We start from the raw sequence: 16,162 nt of genomic DNA on the forward strand, positions 1-16,162 counted from the left end.
GAGTGGTAGGAACGAGGGACACAGACACTTCAAGGATCTGGAGGAAGCCCCAGGTAAGTAGATCAGCATTTATTTCTTTTAATCATTTATCCTTGAAAACGGACCTGAACTCAGAACTTCTTCTCTGCTCTAAAAGATAAGTAACAGAATAATAACATTTACAGGAAAACATTTCTTTTTTTACAGCTGATACAAATGTTTTCTAAACCTTTTTTTTTGTAAGAGTACAGTGCTAGTGTACATAGTTTTAGTATACATCTAAAAAGCAGAACAAAGAACAATGTATATATCAGTTACCAAATGTGGAAAACAGGCATCTGTAAGGTGGAGCTACAAAATGAACTAATAATCTGTAATATCCACTTTAAGTAAAAATATACACTTGCCAGGTGTCCATCGGTGGTTGGCAAAAACTGCTATCTTGCCTAGGCCCCCATTTCAGCTTAATCCATTCTTCCTTCTAAATAAATAAAGTATCTAAACAGAGATAAGAAAAGAGGACCTCCCCTTAAGAAGTGACAAGTAGTTGAGTAAGTAACTCCATGTACCGCTTGGTAAACCAGCTGATGATACAGTTACCCCTCAGCAGGGAAGTTGAGCTGGAACGATACAAGTCTGAAGTCAACCATTTTCGCCAGAAGAAATGGGGCATAAATGAACCCGGTTCTTTGGAAGCCCATATTTGTGTATAAATTTGCAGCATTCTTCTGTGATATGGAGGTCCATAAAACAACACCCTCACAGCCCCTCTTCTGGGCATAATCGATGACCGTCCTGCACAAGGCCTTGGCGATACCTCTGCCTCGGTGTCTGGTGGGAACAGACATTCTCTTGAGCTCCACATGGTTGCCACCAGTGGGAGGACATGGAGGAACCGCGGCCACTATGCCCACAATCTCCCCCTCTGACTCCGCTACCCAGAAGCAGTAACCGTCCCTCTCCAGGTAATATCTCTGAATATCCATCATGTCATCCCCCAGACATTCCATGACGTACATAACATAGCCATGCCTGTTCAGGAGCCACAGTACAGCCACACTGATGGACACTGCTGTGACCGAGAGGACGTAGGATCCTGTGGTCTGTGAGGGAACCAGGAACATGGCCAATAACACAGGCCAAATATGCGGGAGACAAAGAGTCCGTCGAAAAGCTGTCCCAATGTGTTCTGTGAGGCCTTGAGCAAACAGGTTCCGTACCACATCATAATCAGAGTCCTTGTAGAGCCGGATGTGGAAATCAGACATCTTTCCCTGCAAAGAAAAACATTGTGGTATTTGTCAGGAATTCAAATACCTGGAAATATACAAAGTATAAAGACCAAACCTGTGATGGGTATAGGGAATACATGAGAGGTTGTTGTGAGGTGTGTGTGCTAGCACTACAGGAAGGTGTATGGTCAGAGAAGTCACCAGTCATGGAGTCCAGTCATACATCGGACTCTCTCAACTTCTCCATAATAATAGAGTTGCATCTCTGTTCTCTCCTCCTGATTCCTGAGGATTTATACGAGATGGCCGAGAAGGTGCTAAAAATTCAGTCTTGCACGCAAACTGTATGCAGCTTGGATTGGGGCAATCCAATGCACTTCTTGGCATTTTTCACTCTGTCCGTGCACTTCCCCGATGAGCTAGCCCATGGAAGTGATAACAACCAGTCAATTAATCAGTCAATCAATCAGCCAATCAGTCATACCTAGAATCACATTTTCTTTGGCCTAAAAAAATCCCCAGATCTTGGTCTAAAGGACCAGAATCAGAATCAATTTATTTTGCCAAGTAAGTTTGCACTTACAAGGAATTTGTCTTGGCAGTTGCTTAACAAACACAAACAAAAACAATACAAGAACAGACAGTGTGTATATTGCAAGTCAAGGACATTATGCAAGTATAGTGGCAGTAAGCAATGTGAGAATTGTTCATTTTCAGTTCTAGCTGATTACTTTCAAGTCCTAGCAGCTCTAACGTGGTTCAGCATTAAGCATTGTTACGGCCTGAGGAAAAAAACTGTTCCTGCATCTAGAGGTTTTTGTTGCGAGTGACCGGAATCTTACTCCTGAAGGCATGCGCTGGAAGATGGAGTGAGCTGGGTGAGAAGGGTCAGAGGCAATCTGGGGAAGATGGAGTGAGCAGGGTGAGAGGGGTCAGAGGCAATTTTGGTTGCTCTCTTTCTGTACCTGCTAGCGTAAAGATCCTGCAGGGAAGGTAAGCTACAGCCAATTATCCTTTCCGCTGTTTGGATGATGCGCTGCAGCCTCCCCTTTTTCAATGCTGAGCAGGAGCCTGAACCATACAGTTATCAGACCATTTGTGGGATGTGCTGGAAAAACATTTCCAATCCATGGAGACATTGCACAACTTACAGGACTTGATGGAGCTGCTGCTGCTAAGGTTGGTTCTGTTCTGGACTCCACAGGACTCCTTCACAGGTCTTATGCCTCGGTGGGTAACACAATACTTGGAGGTGGGTTTAATGATTTAGATGCTCTGTGTGAGGATGTGGCTGCATTATTACTAATGCAATAGATTAGGGCTCCGTACTAGTCATTCATGAAGATGTGTTCCTTCCTTGTCTGGACTTGGGCTTCAAGTATTAATAAAGTAAACATTATAATGTAGAGCTAGCAGTGTTAGCTGAAGGGTTTAGCAGTTGGCAGAGGGCTCACTATGAATGGTCACTGCAGAGTAATATAGTCCCATCTCTGGCATCACATCAACACATCTGCTCTGTGGATCTGAGGTCAGACTCGTATTATTTATTTAGCTGTAATTAGAGTAATAACAATAGTGGAAAAGACGTACAGTCAGCAGTTATAGCACATGGCACATCCCAACAATGACCCTTCACAAAGGACAAGAAACAGCAAAGTCCTCAGACTAGAATGTATAAGGCTTAGTGATACAGCCAATGTGAGATCAGCTGACCAACTTACAATGGGCAATAAATTGGCAGCACATCAAGCAGCGCACATTGTTATGCAGGCCATAATGCAAGGGTGTCGTACAGAGCGAGAGAACTGGGCCAGAATAATTCATCTGTGGCATTCAATGCCATGACCTAATTACCCGTGAGAACGTCTGATCCATGGCTGTCCTACAACACCGGAGAATTTACAAACTACAGAGCCATCAGACATGATGTGGAGGAAACATGGAGGAGAGGTCATCTGCAAGAAGATACAGGCCCATCAGACACCACAGATACAATATAGACTGAAGAGTTTCTGACATGGCCGAGATGTGGAGGAGATATGGAGAAAACATTCATCTACAGGAATGCAGAGCTATCAGACATGAAGCGGAAGAGACAAGGAGGAGAGGTCATCTTCTACAAGACATAACAGACCCATCAGACATGACAGATATACAATATAGACAGAAGAGGTTCTTACATGACTGTGACTGAGACATGGTGGAGATATGGACAAGAAGACAGACATGTAGAAGACAATGACCCACAACCTGATGGGTTAGGTGGTAATGTCAGCATGCAGGCTGGAAACTGGATGCAAGAAAAGCTCAGAGCAGGAGAAGTGAAGACCACATCCTAAACTGATGGTGATGAACAGGAAGTTGAGCATATTTGTTGATGGATGAAAAATGTGTCTTATTCATGTGAGCACAGGTGTGGCCTGCAGAATGGTGGAAGGCTGGAGACATGTGTTCAGGTAAAAGCTCCTCAAGACTAGGCTTGGACAGAAGAAACCGTTATGAGGTCACGTTAATGGTTTAGTCATTACTGTGCGAGAGACCATTGGGAGGCTTCCTGAACTTGTCCATCTCTACGACGCTGGATGGTAAATTATCACATTATAGATCATGCTTTGCTTTACATTTTAAATAATTGAGGTTTGGGGGTAAACTTTCCATCTTTACTAGGAAAATAGGAGTTTATTTATGGGCAACGTGGCAGAAATAGCAGAATCTGTTGATTTTACATTTTCATTAGTGATCCTCTCAAAATATGTAGTGTTTCTTTTGTGAACTGCTACAGGAGTCCAGGGAACCCCTCAGCCACTTCACAAAGGTCAAGCTTCTGCTGCTGCCATCATTCTTGTTCCAGGTGTAACTCCACCGGCTGCATGCTTGTTCCAGGTGTGACTCCGCTGGCTGCATGCTGGTTCCAGGTGTGACTCCGCTGGCTGCATGCTGGTTCCAGGTGTGACTCTGCTGGCTGCATTCTTGTTCCAGGTGTAACTCCGCTGGCTGCATGCTTGTTCCAGGAGTGACTCTGCTGGCTGCATGCCTGTTCCAGGTGTGACTCCGCTGGCTGCATGCTGGTTCCAGGTGTGACTCTGCTGGCTGCATTCTTGTTCCAGGTGTAACTCCACCGGCTGCATGCTTGTTCCAGGAGTGACTCTGCTGGTTGCATGCTTGTTCCAGGTGTAACTCCGCTGGCTGCATGCTTGTTCCAGGTGTGACTCCGCTGGCTGCATGCTGGTTCCAGGTGTGACTCTGCTGGCTGCATGCTTGTTCCAGGTGTGACTCTGCTGGCTGCATGCTTGTTCCAGGTGTGACTGCACTGGTTGCATGCTTGTTCCAGGTGTGACTCTGCTGGCTGCATGCTTGTTCCAGGTGTGACTCCGCTGGCTGCATGCTTGTTCCAGGTGTGACTGCACTAGTTGCATGCTTGTTCTAGGTGTGACTCCGCTGGCTGCATGCTTGTTCCAGGTGTGACTGCACTGACTGCATGCTTGTTCCAGGTGTGACTCCGCTGGCTGCATGCTTGTTCCAGGAGTGACTCTGCTGGTTGCATGCTTGTTCCAGGTGTAACTCCGCTGGCTGCATGCTTGTTCCAGGTGTGACTCCACTGGCTGCATGCTTGTTCCAGGTGTGACTCTGCTGTCTGCATGCTTGTTCCAGGTGTGACTCTGCTGGCTGCATGCTTGTTCCAGGTGTGACTGCACTGGTTGCATGCTTGTTCCAGGTGTGACTCTGCTGGCTGCATGCTTGTTCCAGGTGTGACTCCGCTGGCTGCATGCTTGTTCCAGGTGTGACTGCACTAGTTGCATGCTTGTTCTAGGTGTGACTCCGCTGGCTGCATGCTTGTTCCAGGTGTGACTGCACTGACTGCATGCTTGTTCCAGGTGTGACTCCGCTGGCTGCATGCTTGTTCCAGGTGTGACTCCACTGGCTGCATGCTGGTTCCAGGTGTGACTCTGCTGGCTGCATTCTTGTTCCAGGTGTGACTCCGCTGGCTGCATGCTTGTTCCAGGTGTGACTGCACTGGTTGCATGCTTGTTCCAGGTGTGACTCCACTGGCTGCATGCTGGTTCCAGGTGTGACTCTGCTGGCTCCATGCTTGTTCCAGTGTGACTCCACTGGCTGCATGCTGGTTCCAGGTGTGACTCCGCTGGCTGCATGCTGGTTCCAGGTGTGACTCCACTGGCTGCATGCTTGTTCCAGGTGTGACTGCACTGACTGCATGCTTGTTCCAGGTATGACTGCACTGGCTGCATGCTTGTTCCAGGTGTGACTCTACTGGCTGCATGCTTGTTCCAGGTGTGACTCCACTCACTGGCTGCATGCTTGTTCCAGGGGTGACTCCACTGGCTGCATGCTTGTTCCAGGTGTGACTCAACTGGCAGCATGCTTTTTCCAGGTGTAACTGCACTGGCTGCATGCTTGTTCCAGGTATGACTGCACTGGCTGCATGCTTGTTCCAGGTGTGACTGCACTGACCGCATGCTTGTTCCAGGTTTGACTCCGCTGGCTGCATGCTTGTTCCAGGTGTGACTGCACTGACTGCATGCTTGTTCCAGGTGTGACTCTACTGGCTGCATGCTGGTTCCAGGTGTGACTCCACTGGCTACATGCTTGTTCCAGGTGTGACTCCGCTAGCTGCATGCTTGTTCCAGGTGTGACTCCACTGGCTGCATGCTGGTTCCAGGTGTGACTCTGCTGGCTGCATTCTTGTTCCAGGTGTGACTCCGCTGGCTGCATGCTTGTTCCAGGTGTGACTGCACTGGTTGCATGCTTGTTCCAGGTGTGACTCCACTGGCTGCATGCTGGTTCCAGGTGTGACTCTGCTGGCTCCATGCTTGTTCCAGTGTGACTCCACTGGCTGCATGCTGGTTCCAGGTGTGACTCCGCTGGCTGCATGCTGGTTCCAGGTGTGACTCCACTGGCTGCATGCTTGTTCCAGGTGTGACTGCACTGACTGCATGCTTGTTCCAGGTGTGACTCTACTGGCTGCATGCTTGTTCCAGGTGTGACTCCACTCACTGGCTGCATGCTTGTTCCAGGGGTGACTCCACTGGCTGCATGCTTGTTCCAGGTGTGACTCTGCTGGCTGCATGCTTGTTCCAGGTGTGACTCCGCTGGCTGTATGCTTGTTCCAGGTGTGACTCCGCTGGCTGCATGCTTGTTCCAGGTGTGACTCCACTGGCTGCATGCTTGTTCCAGGTGTGACTCTGCTGTCTGCATGCTTGTTCCAGGTGTGACTCTGCTGGCTGCATGCTTGTTCCAGGTGTGACTCTACTGGCTGCATGCTGGTTCCAGGTGTGACTCCACTGGCTACATGCTTGTTCCAGGTGTAACTGCACTGGCTGCATGCTTGTTCCAGGTATGACTGCGCTGGCTGCATGCTTGTTCCAGGTGTGACTCTGCTGGCTGCATGCTTGTTCCAGGTGTGACTCTGCTGGCTGCATGCTTGTTCCAGGTGTGACTCTGCTGGCTGCATGCTTGTTCCAGGAGTGACTCCACTGGCTGCATGTTTGTTCCAGGTGTAACTGCACTGGCTGCATGCTTGTTCCAGGTATGACTGCACTGGCTGCATGCTTGTTCCTGGTGTGACTCTGCTGGCTGCATGCTTGTTCCAGGTGTTTCTCTGCTGGCGGCATGCTTGTTCCAGGTGTGACTCTGCTGGCTGCATGCTTGTTCCAGGTGTGACTCCACTGGCTGCATGCTTGTTCCAGGTATGACTGCACTGGCTGCATGCTTGTTCCTGGTGTGACTCTGCTGGCTGCATGCTTGTTCCAGGTGTTTCTCTGCTGGCGGCATGCTTGTTCCAGGTGTGACTCTGCTGGCTGCATGCTTGTTCCAGGTGTGACTCCACTGGCTGCATGCTTGATCCAGGTGTGACTCTGCTGGCTGTATGCTTGTTCCAGGTGTGACTCTGCTGGCTGCATGCTTGTTCCAGGTGTGACTCCACTGACTGCATGCTTGTTCCAGGTGTGACTCTGCTGGCTGCATGCTTGTTCCAGGTGTTACTCTGCTGGCGGCATGCTTGTTCCAGGTGCGACTCTGCTGGCTGCATGCTTGTTCCAGGCGTGACTCTGCTGGCTGCATGCTTGTTCCAGGTGTGACTCCGCTGGCTGCATGCTTGTTCCAGGAGTGACTCCGGTGGCTGCATGCTTGTTCCAGGTGTGACTCCGCTGGCTGCATGCTTGTTCCAGGTGTGACTCCGCTGGCTGCATGCTTGTTCCAGGTGGGACTCTGCTGCCTGCATGCTTGTTCCAGGAGTGATTCCACTGACTGCATGCTTGTTCCAGGTGTGACTCAGCTGGCTGCATGCTTGTTCCAGGTGTGACTCTGCTGGCTGCATGCTTGTTCCAGATGTGACTCCGCTGGCTGCATGCTTGTTCCAGGTGTGACTCTGCTGGCTGCATGCTTGTTCCAGGTGTGACTCTGCTGGCTGCATGCTTGTTCCAGGTGTGACTCTGCTGCCTGCATGCTTGTTCCAGGAGTGATTCCACTGACTGCATGCTTGTTCCAGGTATGACTGCACTGGCTGCACGCTTGTTCCAGGTGTGATTTTAAAAACTGCTGGAGTCTAAAGATAATCATGTCAGACAGGGGAATCATTTTTTTTTATGTCAGCCTGAATATAATTTATGGATTTACTTTATAAGTAAGAGGAGAGTGAAGGACAACCCCAAACAGGAGCATGTAGCAGCTGAGGGAGGTGAGAGGTAATAATTACCACTTAGGATCACTCCAGTCAGGTCAATAATGGGTTGAGGGTGGAGATGAGGGTAACCATCGGTTAAGATAACTCTAGTCTGGACCAGCATGTGGTAAACACTATTTCCATTGAGGAGGTTGTATTAAAATGTTTGGAATTAGATTTAGATTCAGGCTATCGGACACTGAATGTACAATGTATGTAGATTCCTTGTCTTATGACGTTGGCTCTCTCTCTGGGCTGTGCCTGTCATTATATTCTCATTGGTAGGACAAGATGGTTTCCTTCATCAGAAGCTGGCTGATCCCGATAACTGGTGGACTCTGCAATCACATCTTGAGACGTTCTAGTAAAGAGGAGCAGGAATCTCGCCTGGAGTGTGAGCTCCTGGGTCCAGAGGAATGATTAGGAGATCTCAGGAGATAATTGTACAGGGTGAGATGTGAGAAGAAACATCTGCCCCAAGTTGGTCAAAGCTGAGGAGATCACGAGAAGGAGGAAGAATTTCACATATAAATAATACGAATATTTTCCTCAATCACAAATGTAGCGAGAAGAAACAAATAAAAGTGTGACTGTATATTAGAAGTATAATATTACATAACCCAGGGAATATAGACCAAAAGAAACCTAACAGTATAGCACCAAATAGTTACCAAAACTGACTAACTTCTGACCTCACTGCTGAGGTGGCATAGATGGGATTACTGAATCCAGTCTGCCTGAGGAAGGATGGAGCATCAAGGTGAAGGGACAGCACAATAATAATAATAGTAACAAACCAAAATCTAGAGCGCAAACAATGGTTGAATGGAACCAAAGTAAAAATAAACAAATAAACTACAAGAGATTTTCCAGTCCAGTGTCTTCTAAAGATAATGCCTCCATGTGGACAGATGAGAGAAATACAATGTACTCACAATTTTTGCATCAGAATCCTCCTCGCTTTACATCCAAGGCAGCTCTGAATAAAACGTATGATGTATGGGGCAGAGAGAGGCTGGGGGTGGGGCAGAGAGAGGCTGGGGGTGGGGCAGAGGGAGGCTTGGGGTGGGGCAGAGATCAGCTTGGGGGTGGGGCAGAGGCAGGCTTTGGGGTGGGGCAGATGGGGTGGTTGGAGGTGGGTCAGATGGAGGCTTGGAGGTGGGGCAGAGGGAGGCTTTGAGGTGGGGTCATATTTAACAGTTATCACTGGTGGAGTGTCTACAACCTCCTTCACAGGCTGCTGAAATGCCACCACAGGGAATGGTCAGTACACAGTGATAGCATTAGACATGTTTCCAACACATTTATCTACCAACATATGACTTTTTAAGTGCAACTCTACAAAACTGATTTTCAGAAATGGAGTGAAAAGTGCAGCAAACAACAGCTTCTGCTATGGTTGCCTGCAGTGGCCGGCATTTGTGGGACTAGCGGTGTTCCAAACTTGTGAGGAAACATGGCTATGCTTGTGTGAGGACCTTCTAACACAAGTAAGGACTGTGGTGGGTATGTGCATGCTTGTTTGGGGTCATAATAATGCTTTTTGAGAGAATGTGGCAGAGCAAAACAAGGCCAACATTGTTTAGGAAAAGAAAAAAAAAAAGGAGACAAAGAAACATACCAAAGGGCAAACTAGTTACTGGTTTCCAGGACCTCCTAATTCTTCCCAATCGTCATTGTCCAATTCTGGAATAACCTCTTGCCATTTTTCACACCTGTCTAGTCTGCTGAATCCCCCGGCAATAGTTCAAAGCAGAATTCAAATAAGGATTTATACAACTTCTCCTGGATTAAAGCCCTTTATATACAATCTCTTTCCACTAAAAGACCTCCCCTCCCCGGGACATTGACCAATCAACGCTTGTCTAAATTGGAGACAACAGTAAGAATCCGTTATTGAATAATGTATGGGATGATTTACACTGACTAAAAGCTTCAAATTTGTAGTTAGAAGTTTAAAGTGCTATGAATCTCAGCATTTCTTATTTGCTCCGAAAACATTTGCGGCAGAACAGCATTCAAACAGTTAACACATCACATTCTTTTTCAGTGGGAAGCTTCTGGTCCCATTGGAAGATGTGATATCTTATTTTTTGTTTACTAATTGTACTTACCAAAGGAAAGTAAACATTAGCAGCAGAACTGGAACAGAGCTGCCACACACAGTAAAAGCAGAGACAGATGAGAAGTGATCACTGGATAGATTTTAATATATAAATACAGCAGCTATGCAATAAAATGCAATGACAGCTTTCAGAGCAGATAATTACTTGTGCAGAGAAAATATAGTGACTGTATGGGTAATAAAGAGCAGGAAAACACATTTTTTGAATGTTATGAGTTTTATACCACTTTAAACATTTAATTCCATATCACAAGTAATGATTATAGCTGAGTCTGTCTTCTGTAATGTCTTTTCAAGCCCAAGCCTGCCCCCTTGTGGCTCTGCTATAATGATTCAGCTATAATCATTCCAGGCAAAGCTAGACTGAATGCTCAGTCAGGGATTCTTATCACAGTTGATAACAGGCAGATTTAGCAGAAAAGAATGAAACAGAGAGCAGAGTAGGTGTTTTCTCTAATGTTCCCACTAATATATATGGCCAAATACATGAGGGCGCTTCGTCTCTGATTCCCTTTAAAGACTTAAAGAGGTTGGAGGTAGATGTGGCCATGATCCAGGAAACCCACTTAAATTAATAGATCCCCCTCGCCTCATTAGTAAGTTATACAGTGGTGTGAAAAACTATTTGCCCCCTTCCTGATTTCTTATTCTTTTGCATGTTTGTCACACTTAAATGTTTCTGCTCATTAAAAAGCGTTAACTATTAGTCAAAGATAACATCATTGAACACAAAATGCAGTTTTAAATAAGGGTTTTTATTATTTAGTGAGAAAAAAAACTCCAAATCTACATGGCCCTGTGTGAAAAAGTAATTGCCCCCCTTGTTAAAAAATAAGTTAACTGTGGTTTATCACACCTGAGTTCAATTTCTGTAGTCACCCCCAGGCCTGATTACTGCCACACCTGTTTCAATCAAGAAATCACTTAAATAGGAGCTATCTGACACAGAGAAGTAGACCAAAAGCTCCTCAAAAGCTAGACATCATGCCAAGATCCAAAGAAATTCAGGAACAAATGAGAACAAAAGTACTGTAATTGAGATCTATCAGTCTGGTAAAGGTTATAAAGCCATTTCTAATGGCCCGTACTCACGGGCTGCAAAACTCGCCTGTCGCCAGCACACGTGAGCGTGTGGGCGACAGGCCGGCGACAGCTTCTCGCCAGGTCCCTCCGCGTACACATGCGGAAGAGGGACCAGCGGCAAGGCGGAAGCTATCGCTGACGTTCCTCCTCCCCCCGCCGGAAGGTCTGTGAACCTCAATGGAGGTTGCTGTCGCTAGTCCGCGTACTCACGCGGACTAGCGACAGTTGCGGCGGGGGGGCAGCGGCGACTGTCGCCATGCGATTGAAAGTTTCAATCGCATGGCGACATAGCGACGGGCGACAGTTCGGGGGCGCGCGCGCGTGCGACGGCCCATACTCACGGGCGACCTGTCGCCGCAACACGCGCGCGCCGCGTGTTGAGGCGACAAAAGTCCCTCGTGAGTATGGGCCATAAAGCTTTGGGACTCCAGCGAACCACAGTGAGAGCCATTATCCACAAATGGCAAAAACAAGGAACAGTGATGAACCTTCCCAGGAGTGGCCGGACGACCAAAATTACCCCAAGAGCGCAGAGAAAACTCATCCGAGAGGCCACAAAAGACCCCAGGACAACATCTAAAGAACTGCAGGCCTCACTTGCCTCAATTAAGGTCAGTGTTCAAGACTCCACCATAAGAAAGAGACTGGGCAAAAACAGCCTGCATGGCAGATATCCAAGGCGCAAACCACTTTTAAGCAAAAAGAACATTAAGGCTCGTCTCAATTTTGCTAAAAAAACATCTCAATGATTGCCAAGACTTTTGGGAAAATACCTTGTGGACCAAGGAGACAGAAGTTGAACTTTTTGGAAGGTGCGTGCCCGTTACATCTGGCGTAGAAGTAACACAGCATTTCAGCAAAAGAACATCATACCAACAGTAAAATATGGTGGTGGTAGTATGATGGTCTGGGGTTGTTTTGCTGCTTCAGGACCTGGAAGGCTTGCTGTGATAGATGGAACCATGAATTCTACTGTCTATCAAAAAATCCTGAAGGAGAATGTCCGGCCATCTGTTCGTTCACTCAAGCTGAAGCGATCTTGGGTGCTGCAGCAGGACAATGACCCAAAACACACCAGCAAATCCACCTCTGAATGGCTGAAGAAAAACAAAATGAAGACTTTGGAGTGGCCTAGTCAAAGTCCTGACCTGAATCCTATTGAGATGTTGTGGCATGACCTTAAAAAGGCGGTTCATGCTAGAAAACCCTCAAATAAAGCTGAATTACAACAATTCTGCAAAGACAAGTGGGCCAAAATTCCTCCAGAGCACTGTAAAAGACTCGTTGCAAGTTATCGCAAACGCTTGATTGCAGTTATTGCTGCTAAGGGTGGCCAAACCAGTTATTAGGTTTAGGGGGCAATTTCTTTTTCACACAGGGCCATGTAGGTTTTGAGTTATTTTTCTCACTAAATAATAAAAACCATCATTTAAAACTGCATTTTGTGTTCAATTATGTTATCTTTGACTAATAGTTAACGGTTTTTGATGAGCAGAAACATTTAAGTGTGACAAACATGCAAAAGAATAAGAAATCAGGGAGGGGCAAATAGTTTTTCACACCACTGTATACCCAGGTTTTTCTATCCTCAGGCACACAAAAAAAGCTGGGGTTGCCATCTTGATTAAAAAGGGGGTCCCTCTTAAAATTTCAAAAACTATCACGGACCCTCAGGGAAGAGTTATAATAATAATTGGCAGCCTTTTAGGTAAACCAATCACTCTCGCCAATGTTTACATTCCTAATACTAATCAACTCACCTTTCTTTCCTCTTCTCTCTCAAGACTTCAAAAAGTGACTGAAGGATCCCTGATCTTGGTAGGAGATTTTAATCTAGCCTTCTCATCTTGTCTAGATAGATCCCAACCTCAACATACTCCCACTTCCTCCCTCCACAACAGGAATTCTAGACAATTTACAACATTAATGAGAAAATATCGACTTCTCAATCTTTGGAGAATAGTTCATCCTAATTAAGTAGATTATACCTTCTTTTCTCCCCTCATGCTTCCCTCTCTAGACTAGACTACTTTTTTGCATGAGCCCCTGTAATTTCCATTCTCTCTGACTCCCAAATTCACCCGCTAGCCTGGTCAGACCACCAAGAGGTCTCCATTGATCTTAACGGGGACCACTCCCCTCATAAGCCACTCCATTGGCGGTTAAATGAGTCCTTACTTCAGGACAAGGCCTTTGTTTCCAAGATCTTTTCGCTAGGAATATTCCCTTCGTAAATTCATTTGGGGTGGCCTGGGAGGCTCATAAGGCCTTTGTCAGAGGTCTATTTATTGCAGAAGGGCCTAAAAGGAAACGTTCCTCCAATCTTCAACTTCAAACTTTATAACAAAAACTTTCCGAGGCTCAGAACTTATTTAAAAACTCCTCAACTCCTGAGAATGTTTCTAATATGCAAGCAATTATGTTACAGATTAAGCAACTCCAGTCCGCTAAGCTTGAAAAAAGCTTAAGGTGGACTAGACAACTATTCTTTGAGCGACGTAATAAACCTCATACAATATTAGCCCGGAAGCTCAATCCCAAAAACTCCCAAGCTCAGATATACTCTATGAAGGATCCTCAGGGCACTGTGCATTATGATCCATCTCAAACTGCAAAAATGTTCTCTGACTACTACAAGGGTTTATATAACCTTCCAGGCCATCAAAATGACCCTCTCCTCCAAACTCATATCTCTAATTTTATAAATACCCTCAACCTACCTAGGCTCTCAACTGAACAACTAATCTCTCTGAATGCACCCTTCTCCGCTGAGGAAATCGAAGAGGTATTTAAACACCTACCGTCTTCCAAAACTCCTGGCCCTGATGGTTTGTTGTACAAATATTACAAGGTTTTCAAGCGTACGTACAAAAAGGGCGCCTGGACAAAAAGGGCGCGGGGTGTAAACTCTAAATAATAATTAATCATTAATAGGGTTTATAAATATAGTGTGCTATATTTCGTTTACAAATAATGTTTAACAAAATTATAAATCATTAAATAATGTTTATGAAATCGGAAATTGTGAAAACGTTAATCTTCCCTGTTTCAAAAGTTAAACTTATAATTACGTTTATAAAAAAACCAATAATATATGTTTAATTGTTATAATTGTATATTATTGTGAATAACCGTCATTTATGTTTTGTTCTTATAATAAAATCTGAAAATATTGTTTATAAAGATGATATAAATATAACTACGTTCGTAATAAATGTTGTAAAACATTAGTAAGTATTACTAAAATTTTACTAAAACTATACCTAAGCCTACTTTTACACAGAACCCTACCTGTACCTATCCCTAACCCCTAGACTCCCCTGTTGGTGCCTAGACCTAAGACCCCCCTGTTGGTGCCTAAACCTAAGACCCCCCTGTTGGTGCCTAAACCTAAGACCCCCCTGTTGGTGCCTAAACCTAAGACCCCCCTATTGGTGCCTAAACCTAAGACCCCCCTGTTGGTGCCTAAACCTAAGACCCCCCTGTTAATACCTAAACCTAAAACCCCCCTGTTGGTGCCTAAACCTAAGACCCCCCTGTTGGTGCCTAAACCTAAGACCCCCCCTGTTGTTGCCTAAGTACCCCTCCCTGTACCTACCCATAACCCCTAGACCCCCCTATTGGTGCCTAAACCTAAGACCCCCCTGTTAGTGCCTAAACCTAAGACCCCTTAGTTGTTGCCTAAGTACCCCTCCCTGTACCTACCCCTAACCCCTAGACCCCCCTATTGGTGCCTAAACCTAAGACCCCCCTGTTGGTGCCTAAACCTAAGACCCCCCTGTTGGTGCCTAAACCTAAGACCCCCCTGTTGGTGCCTAAACCTAAGACCCCCCTGTTGGTGCCTAAGTACCCCTCCCTGTACCTACCCCTAACCCCTAGACCCCCCTATTGGTGCCTAAGCCTAAGACCCCCCTGTTGGTGCCTAAACCTAAGACCCCCATTTATTATGTGGATAATAATGTTTTACTAATTGTGGATTCAAAAAATATTTTGCAATTTACGTTACGTACTGATCGCTTTATTTTGTGAATAATAATGTTTTACAAACAGTAAGGGATAAAACTTTAAATAATGTTTTAATTATTTAAATAAGATAAATATGTTTAGTATTTTCATAAACGTTATTCGGCACGGGTGCATTTTATAAACGTAAATCACCACAAGTTCAGTTATAAATCATTAAACATCGCCGGGCGCCGTTTGTAAACTTTATTTAGCTCCTGGCGCCGTTTATAAACTTTATTTAGCTCCGGCGCCCTTTTTTCCTACTCGGCGCCCATTAAACGCTATTTATTATGGGAGTGAATGGCGGCGCCCTTTTTGTCCACTAGCGGCATGCGCCCTTTTTTCCCAGCCCCGGTTTTCAAAGCTACTCTACTCCCTCACATAATTTTTCTGGGTAATAAATTGCTTCTAGGTGAACAAAGCCCCTGACTTCTTCCTAAGGTCCTTGATCACCATGATTCCCAAACAGGGGAAGGGTCCTCTGGTCCCTAAGCGCTATCAACCTATTTCCCTTTTAAACTCCGACCTAAAACTAATAACAAAAGCTATGGCTAATAGACTGAATTTTATCCTCCTATCTCTCATTAATAATGATCAAGTAGGATTTATACAAGGAAGACAGGCAGGTGACAACACCAGGAAGGCTATCGATCTGGTAGAATTAATGGGGGCCTCTCAAAGGCCTTCTCTCAGTTAGTTTGGATGCGGAGAAGGCCTTCGATAGATCTCATGGCCTTTTTTATTCTCAGTCCTAGAACATCAGGGGTTCTCTAGCCCATATTATAATCTCATTAAATTCCTCTACTCCATTCCCACCACCATGGTCAAGCTTCCTGCTGCCTCTCCAACCTTTGTCCCTATCAGAAATGGCACAAGACAGGGGAGTCCGCTATCCCTGTTATGATTTGCCATCAGTATAGAACCCCTGGCTTGTGCCATATGTAATAATCCAGACATTAAAGGGGTCTCTCAGGGTAGCTTGGAGCATAAAATAGCTTTATTTGCGGACAACGTCCTTTTAACCTTAACAGAACTCCTAACCTCCTTACCAGCTCTTCA

The 16,162-nt window shown here is 45.8% G+C and overlaps 1 protein-coding gene across 1 annotated transcript in view; it reads right to left on the reverse strand.

The window, feature by feature from the left end:
* Positions 1-137: 137 nt before the first annotated feature.
* LOC137562166 (N-acetyltransferase 8-like) overlaps positions 138-16,162 on the reverse strand; it is a 270,715-nt gene continuing 254,690 nt past the window's right edge. The window contains exon 3 of the mRNA XM_068273499.1: positions 138-1,253. Within this exon, the coding sequence (XP_068129600.1) occupies positions 576-1,247 (672 nt within the window). The 5' untranslated portion in view covers positions 1,248-1,253 and the 3' untranslated portion in view covers positions 138-575. The remainder of the gene's footprint in view (positions 1,254-16,162) is intronic.

This window comes from Hyperolius riggenbachi, chromosome 1 (genome assembly GCF_040937935.1).
Source record: "Hyperolius riggenbachi isolate aHypRig1 chromosome 1, aHypRig1.pri, whole genome shotgun sequence".
Classification (NCBI taxonomy): Eukaryota; Metazoa; Chordata; class Amphibia; order Anura; family Hyperoliidae; genus Hyperolius; species Hyperolius riggenbachi.